The sequence below is a fragment of the Sinocyclocheilus grahami genome, unplaced genomic scaffold (genome assembly GCF_001515645.1).
Source record: "Sinocyclocheilus grahami isolate Dianchi unplaced genomic scaffold, SAMN03320097.WGS_v1.1 scaffold1925.1, whole genome shotgun sequence".
NCBI classification, from domain to species: Eukaryota; Metazoa; Chordata; class Actinopteri; order Cypriniformes; family Cyprinidae; genus Sinocyclocheilus; species Sinocyclocheilus grahami.
In genome coordinates this window covers 24,456-33,088 of record NW_015507104.1, presented here as the reverse complement: position 1 = coordinate 33,088, position 8,633 = coordinate 24,456, and the positions used below count along the sequence as shown (strand labels likewise).

General features: G+C 39.1%; 1 protein-coding gene across 1 annotated transcript in view; it reads left to right on the top strand.

Moving 5' to 3' along the window:
- Positions 1-8,633, top strand: part of LOC107573378 (A-kinase anchor protein 9-like) — a gene marked incomplete at its 3' end in the record, with an annotated part of 37,934 nt that overhangs the window by 15,109 nt on the left and 14,192 nt on the right. Inside the window, exons 4-6 of the mRNA XM_016259811.1 lie at positions 2,510-2,722; positions 4,903-4,941; positions 7,271-7,503. Coding sequence (XP_016115297.1) covers positions 2,510-2,722; positions 4,903-4,941; positions 7,271-7,503 — 485 coding nt within the window. The remainder of the gene's footprint in view (positions 1-2,509; positions 2,723-4,902; positions 4,942-7,270; positions 7,504-8,633) is intronic.

Below are 8,633 nucleotides of genomic sequence, written 5' to 3'. Positions count from 1 at the left end.
CACACACACACTCTCTCTCTCACAAACACACGCACACACACACACACACTCACTCACTCACTCTCTCACACACACGCACACTCGCATACTCTCACACACACGCTCGCACACTCACACTCTCACACACACACGCACTCACACACTCTCTCACACACACACACACACTCTCTCTCACACACACTCACACACTCTCACACACTCACACTCACTCACACTCTCTCACACTCTCTCGCACACTCTCTCACACACTCTCTCACTCACACACACACACACTCACTCACTCACTCTCTCACACACACGCACACTCGCATACTCTCACACACACGCTCGCACACTCACACTCTCACACACACACGCACTCACACACTCTCTCACACACACACACACACTCTCTCTCACACCCACTCACACACTCACACACTCTCACACACTCACACTCACTCACACTCTCTCACACACACACACTCACACACACACACACACACACTCACTCTCAAACTCTCACACTCACTCACACACACACACAAACTCACACGCGTGCACACACACTCTCACACTCATTCTCTCACACACACGCTCACTCACTCAGACGCACACGCACGCACTAACTCACTCACACACTCATACTCACGCACTCACACGCACGCTCACTCACACACACAAGCACTCTCACATGCACGCACACACACACACTCACACTCTCACACACACACGCACACTCACATACTCTCTCACACGCTCTCACACTCTCACGCACACTCACATACTCACACACGCGCGCACTCTCTCTCTCACACACACACACGCTGTACTGATGATGTTTGTGTAGGGAGTGTTTGCTCTGCTGTCACTGATCCATCATAAAGAACATCAGCTGACTGTAATTCCACAGCATCACCTCGTCTGTGACAGTCAATCTTCTGTTACTGTATTAAATGATGCATTTTCACTATAAAACTGTTGGGTTATTGAGGCGCAGTATGTTTTTAACAGCCTTTGATCTTTTAAATTGCCGTGACCTAGATGTTTGTCTGACTGAAAGCTGTAATCTGATATGAATGAGCGAGTCGCTGTGGTGTTTGTGTTTCACTGAGAAACCGTACTGGCCGTGGCTGTTGCTCTTATGCGAGTCTGTGGTTTGATCGTGTCTTTATTTCACCTGCGTGTCTGTACTCGGCTGCTCATTCTCTGTGTTCAGGCCAAATACAGCAGACGGGTTTTGTACGTGAACGTCTCGCTCCTGCATTTACATGCATTCATTCGGCTTTACAACTGATAGCTTTAAATACATTTACATTTACAATTACATTTGCAACAGTTGTGTTACGAATGTGCTTTTCCATTAAACAATCGTGAGGTCCAGGACAGTGGAAAGAGAAGAGAAACAAGACACATTAAAAAAAAAATTCTACAGTTCTGTAGTTGTCATGTTGACTGTGTGTGTGTGTGTGTGTGTGTGTGTGTGCGTGTGTGTGTGTGTGTAACGCTGTGTTTTCTGTCATGTGTGCGTATGAAGCTCTTTTGTTAGTCACTGCAACCTCATTTCATTTGCAAATGAGCTTAAACACAGTCAGACCTGTCATGTTCATGAGCTCAAGTATCTTATTTGTGCATGTGAATGACTAACCCTGTGTGTGTGTGTGTGGCCCTATTCAACACCGTCAGCTTCACAAGTGACAGTAAAACTGTCAGGAAATGAGTTTTTGTTCAGGTCTCACACTACAGTTTTGTTTTCCTCATAAATATTCAGTTTGACACACTTCGGTCAAATTGCAGATAAATGTGGGAAAAGGTGATGAAGTTTACTGGGAGAGAATGAGAGGAGGATCAGTGACCTGGAACAGATTCAGGGCAGAAATGCTTTGTTCAGATCCTGTTAACCGAATACAGCCTGACATGCTCTGTGTGTGTGTGTGTGTGTGTGTGTGTGTGTGTGTGTGTGTGAGAGAGTGTGAGTGTGTGTGTGTGTGTTTCTGTCCTTTACATCACCCATGCAAATGAATGAATTGTTATATTTTATATCAGCCATGCAAAATTACATCACACGAAAACAAACATTAACTTAAGCTTACAAATAAATACTTTTACTCACCAAAAATCACTAACATTTACTCATTATTATTATTATTGATCTAATTATATAATTTATTTATTATAATCATTTGTTGTTTTGAATCTGTATTGTTTAATAATAATAATAATTATTATTATTATTAATAAAATAGTTTGACTTATTTACAATTAATTTATAATATGACTTATTTGTTGTGTTAAATCTGTATTATTAAATAATAATAATAATAATAATAATAATAAATGTATTTATTCGTAATGAATTTATAATAATATTATAAATTTGTTGTTTTAAATCCTTATTATTTAATAATATTAATAATATTATATCATGTTTTTTAAATTTTTGTTCAGCCAAAACGGTTGAGCTTCATGTATGCCACAGGAATCACAGTGTAAGTGCCACAGCAGTAGTCAGCGTGTGTTTGTGCCGCAGGTTTGATTGACGGCTACACTGGCGAGCGTCTGGCGCTGGAGCAGCAGATCAGCGAGCGTGCCGAGCTGCAGCTGCATCTGGAGCAGGAGCTGTGTGTGACCGCTAGCCGTCTGCGTGAACTCGAACAGGAGCGCCAGCAGATTCACCATGAGCACGAGCTGCTGTTGCGCCAGCAGGACGCCATGAGAGAAGGGGCGGGGCCTCGAGAGCTGCGTATGTCACATGACTCACACTCACTGCCATTCCATTGGTTTACATCTCAGAGAAACAATTGCTGCGTCCCAATTCGCATACTATCCGTCCTAAATACCGTATTGACCCGAATAGAAGACGTATGTTTTTTTGTTGGAAATACATCTGAAAAAACGCGGTCGTCTTATATCCAGGGTCTAGACTTTGACATGTCCATAATACACCCACAACAATAGGTGGCGCCAAATACGCATTAAAACGAGTGTGCCATGAAATACGTAATGTAATGCGTGTTGTAAAGATCGTGAGTAAAAACAAAAGAAAAAGAAAAGCTTACAGCTGCATGAGTCGTGACTGTCACGTTAGCCTGATGGCACCAAACTCCCTTTGTGATTTTAAAACGTGAGACAGCGGCTAGTCTACAAACACGCATAAAAAGTGTTTAAAAACTATGCATTTATTTGTAATTTTAACTGTTTGGAAACTGAGCGTAAATGTGGAAGTCCTTCAAAGATTTCTTATCCTGTAACGCCCTCTATAGGACCAGCGACTAGTCTACAAACGCATAAAAAGGGTTTAAAAACTATGCATTTATTTGTCGTTTTAACTGTTTGGAAACTGAGCGTAAATGTGGAAGTCCTTCAAAGATTTCTTATCCTGTAACGCCCTCTATAGGACCAGCGACTAGTCTACAAACGCATAAAAAGTCTAGTCAAGCTTAAAGCGTCATGGCAGAGCATTAAAGTCGATTAGTTGGTGCAACCCTTACTGTGATAATTACAATGCAGTTTAAATGATGACAGAATGCACGTAACTAAGCAACAGAGCGTTCGTTAAAGACGCAGTTATGATGAAGCAGTCTGTGCCAAAGCTTGCCTACTATTCTGCAACATACTCAAAAGTATGTACTTTTTTCTTCACAAATAGAGTACTTACTTTTAGGGCATAGTATAAGTTGGCGAATTGGTACGCAGCAAATGTCTCGATAATAACTGATTAGCTGAAGGTGTTCATGGGTAAAATCAGAGCTTCTGCAGTATGATTAACTCATGATTGATTTATTTCTTTATAGGTTGAATCAGTATTCATTCTCAAGGCCTGTCATGGCAAAATCAGCACAAAATTACAAATTATATGTTGCATAAAGATGATTAAATTTGGTTGATTTTTATTATTTTCATTATTTTTATGACACTTAAGTAGTGTTATTTTAGTATGATTTAAATACTATTGTAGTGTTTAAGAATAGTATAATTAAATGCTATAAAAATAATTATGTAGTATCATAGTATTTAATTTGCTTTTATTTTTTTGGATTTTAATTTTACATTTTATTTTCAATTTAGTGTAATATTTAATATATATATTTTAATACTTCTATTGTTATATTAGCATTGTTTATATACTATTATAGTATCTAAAAATGTTATATTAAATACTATATTAATCAGTGATTTTATATTAAGCTGTTTTTAGAATTTGTTTTAATATTATTTTCAATTTAGTGTAATTTAATATATATTTTTAATACTTCTATTTATTGTTATATTAGTATTGTTTATATACTATTATAGTATTTAAGAATTGTATACTAAATAATATAAGGAATTATATACTATGATAGTATTTAATTTAGCTGTTTTTAGAATTTTAGTTTCGATTTAGTGTCATTTGTAGTATTTTTTTATACTACAGATACTACAGTTTTAGATCATTTCAGTTAGTAACCAAGGAACCATTTTTAATTTTAGTTTAAGTTTAGTTTAAGTTATTTTTGTTATCATGTTTTTTCATTTTATAATTTTTTAAATGTAAATAAATTTTTTTAAAAAAAATCTAAATTAGTAAAACAACTTTCAATTTGAGCTTCAGTTAACAATAACAACAATAAGTCTCGGAGTCCACAACCAGCCCCCCCCAAATGTAAAAACACGCTTTGCTTTTGTTTACTCTCCGTGTCTCAAGGCCTTCAGATGTGATTTCAGCTGTTTTCAGATGCAGTGCATGACGTGCCAAATTCCTGCAGGAGAATCTGAAGAGGCTTTAAACCACAAACACATTCTCACACACACTCACTCACTCACTCACTCACAGCTACACACACACACGTGCAGCTGCGGATCGTGTCCGTCTTCATGTTTCTGTCCTCTTTCCTCCTGTATTTGCATGTTGAATGTGTTGTTTTCACTCTCTTTCCTCAGGACTAGTTGAGGCTGCTCTTGACGCAGCACCTGAAGCAGGTGTGTGTGTGTGAGTGTGTGTGTTCACGAGCGGCATGGCCGGCACGCTGTGTATCACGGTCTCTGATTGATCGATCGATTGATTGACAGGCACGCGCTGATCAATAACAGAGCTTTGCTTGCTTTTGGCTCCACTGATGGACTAACCACTGCTTGAGCTCATTAACATCACATCACATGATATCTGCTGGAAACACACGCTAGCATGGGTTAACCGCGGCTAGCTGCTATTGAACAGCCGTCTCAGCATCAGCCTACAACAGCTTATGTGCTGGACTGGGCTTCAGGACTGTGGTATCTCACCTGGAATTTTCAAAAAAGTTAATACATAATACTTTTAATGTGTAATATATAATAATAAACAATAAATAGGGTTAATACAGTAAACTACAACTAACGCAATTAAAAGTTACTTATTGTTATTTTCAGTTTTTTTTTGTTACCAATGATGTACTATTATAGTTTTTGTTAAAATTTCGAAGTAGATTTTATAAAAAAAATGTAATTAAATGAACTGAAATAAAATATAAAAAATGTAACTTCATTTTATTTCACCTAGTTGCCAAAGTTAACATTTCTGTTCTTTTTTTAGTTTAATAAAATAAAATAAATATTAACTGAAATAAAATATATACAAATAAACTTTTTATTTCTAGTTGCCAAGGCAACAATTCTCATTTTGTTTGGCTTGATAAAATAAAATAAAATAAAACAATAAATACATACAATTAGTAAATCTATATAGACTTATAAAAAAAAATACTTTACACACAACTTTAACTAAAATTAAATTGGAAACAAAATATTAAAATAAAATCTGAAAAGTAGTATATTGATAATAAAATAACAGTGACAATAATAATAGTAGTAGTAATAATAATAAAAGTAATATATTTGTAAAAAGTACTTTCTTAAGCTCAGAGTTTGCTATACAGAAACATATTGACATAAAAAGATAACACATTGTATGTTAATGCTAAAAATTGTAATGGTAAATATTTGATCATTTTCAGTGAGGATTTTAAATGTGCCAATGCCTTATTTAACTCAATTTACGTCATTAAATGTAAGAAAAACTCTGTCTGAACTAGACTGTGGTTTATCCTCAGCTGATGGCTGTTCAATAAGACACAGGTTTATTTTTCCTTTTCTGTTTTGCATCTGCACTTAACCCCTCCCCCTCCCGTGACATCACAGGCTCCGCCCCTCGTCCTCTCCTGCACTGTGGGTAGGTTCGGTGGTTGCTGACGGGATCATGTGATCATGGATCGTACGGGAATGGGAAGGATTGTGGGAAATGGGGAATCTGTCTCGCCGATGTGCCGTATGCAGCCGGAGACAAAAGTGGAGAACAGCAGAGAACATTTACAAAAACATGTCAGGATCATCACAAAATCAAAAGAACAAAAGAAATTACATTTTGCATAAAGAAAATTAAATATATACTATACTGTTTATATACTATTACAGTATTTTAAAATATTTTGAATTAGCTTTCGTTCTTATATTTTCAATTTAAGTTTAAATTTGAGTATTTTTATTAGTTTTTAGCTTTAGTTTATTTTTATTTTTATTTCAGTTTTGGTAAGTTTAGTATTTCAAGCTAAACTTGTTTTATTTGAGAAGTTGCCAAGGGAACATTAAGTTTTATCTAATGTTTATATTTCATTTTTATTTTATATTTTATTGTTTCAGCTTGTTTTTATATGTACATTTTTTATTAAAATTTTAGTTTAAATTTCATTAGGAGCTTGCCATTTTACATTTTTTATTTTTATATTTAATTTATTTGTAGTTATAGTAATTTCAGTACTTTAACTTAATTCAGTTGCTTGTCAAAGCAACGTTTATAATTAACGATAAAGTTTTTCATCTAATATTTATATTTAATTTAATCTTTATTTAAATGAGCGAAAACAACTTTTAAAAGTTTTAGCTGTAGTTTTAGTTAACAATAACAACAAAATGTATTTGTATTTTTGAAAATGTCAGGAAAATTAAGCGCATTTTCCTCAAAAAAATTTACCAAAATGTGATTTCCTCTGTTTCTTTTGCTTTTGTGGTTAAGAAAATTCACGAGATTCCTTTTACCGAGCAGTTTATTTCCTATAAATTAAGTTTGCAATTTGCAGTTTATTAAAGTCCATCAAGACTACAGCAGCCGTTTATAATGCGCTGAGAACATAATCTTTCTTTAAAGTTGAGATTTAATTAGTTTTTGACAGTCTTTGACATTGTGAATGAGTCTCTGAAGCTGCTCCATGTTTTGTCATCCGCCGAGCATCAATCCTGGCGTGGGCTTTGCTAACGAGCATCTGGCTGTCCTCAGACCTGCTGGAGGAGACGGAGAAGCTGATGGCGGAGAAGGTGGAGGTGCAGCGTCAGGCGCAGAAGGAGAGCGGCGAGCTGCTGCAGCAGGTGAAGCAGCTGGAGGCGGAGCTGGAGGAGCAGGTGAGCCGTCTGCAGGAGCTGCAGGAGACGCACAGCGCAGAGACGGCAGACCTGCGGCAGCAGATACAGGCCTTAGAGAAACAGCTGGAGAAGAACCGCAAGTTCATGGACGTGAGTCACTTCAGCATGCTGCTGCTTCCTCTGAGTTCAGATCTCGCGGTTCAGAGTTCGAATCTCGCGGTTCAGAGTTCGTATCCCGCAGTGTTCTGAGCTCGTGTCCCGCAGTGTTCTGAGTTCGTATCGCGCGGTGTTCTGAGTTCGTATCCCGCGGTGTTCGGAGTTCGTATCTCGCGGTGTTCCGAGTTCGTATCCCGCGGTGTTCGGAGTTCGTATCTCGCGGTGTTCCGAGTTCGTATCCCGCGGTGTTCGGAGTTCGTATCTCGCGGTGTTCCGAGTTCGTATCCCGCGGTGTTCGGAGTTCGTATCTCGCGGTGTTCCGAGTTCGTATCCCGCGGTGTTCGGAGTTCGTATCTCGCGGTGTTCCGAGTTCGTATCCCGCGGTGTTCGGAGTTCGTATCTCGCGGTGTTCCGAGTTCGTATCCCGCGGTGTTCGGAGTTCGTATCTCGCGGTGTTCCGAGTTCGTATCCCGCGGTGTTCGGAGTTCGTATCTCGCGGTGTTCCGAGTTCGTATCCCGCGGTGTTCGGAGTTCGTATCTCGCGGTGTTCCGAGTTCGTATCCCGCGGTGTTCGGAGTTCGTATCTCGCGGTGTTCCGAGTTCGTATCCCGCGGTGTTCGGAGTTCGTATCTCGCGGTGTTCCGAGTTCGTATCCCGCGGTGTTCGGAGTTCGTATCTCGCGGTGTTCCGAGTTCGTATCCCGCGGTGTTCGGAGTTCGTATCTCGCGGTGTTCCGAGTTCGTATCCCGCGGTGTTCGGAGTTCGTATCTCGCGGTGTTCCGAGTTCGTATCCCGCGGTGTTCGGAGTTCGTATCTCGCGGTGTTCCGAGTTCGTATCCCGCGGTGTTCGGAGTTCGTATCTCGCGGTGTTCCGAGTTCGTATCCCGCGGTGTTCGGAGTTCGTATCTCGCGGTGTTCCGAGTTCGTATCCCGCGGTGTTCGGAGTTCGTATCTCGCGGTGTTCCGAGTTCGTATCCCGCGGTGTTCGGAGTTCGTATCTCGCGGTGTTCTGAGTTCGTATCCCGCAGTGTTCTGAGTTCGTATCCCGCGGTGTTCGGAGTTCGTATCTCGCGGTTCTGAGTTCTTATCTCGTGGTTTTTATTTTTTTTCTCGCGGTGTTTTTC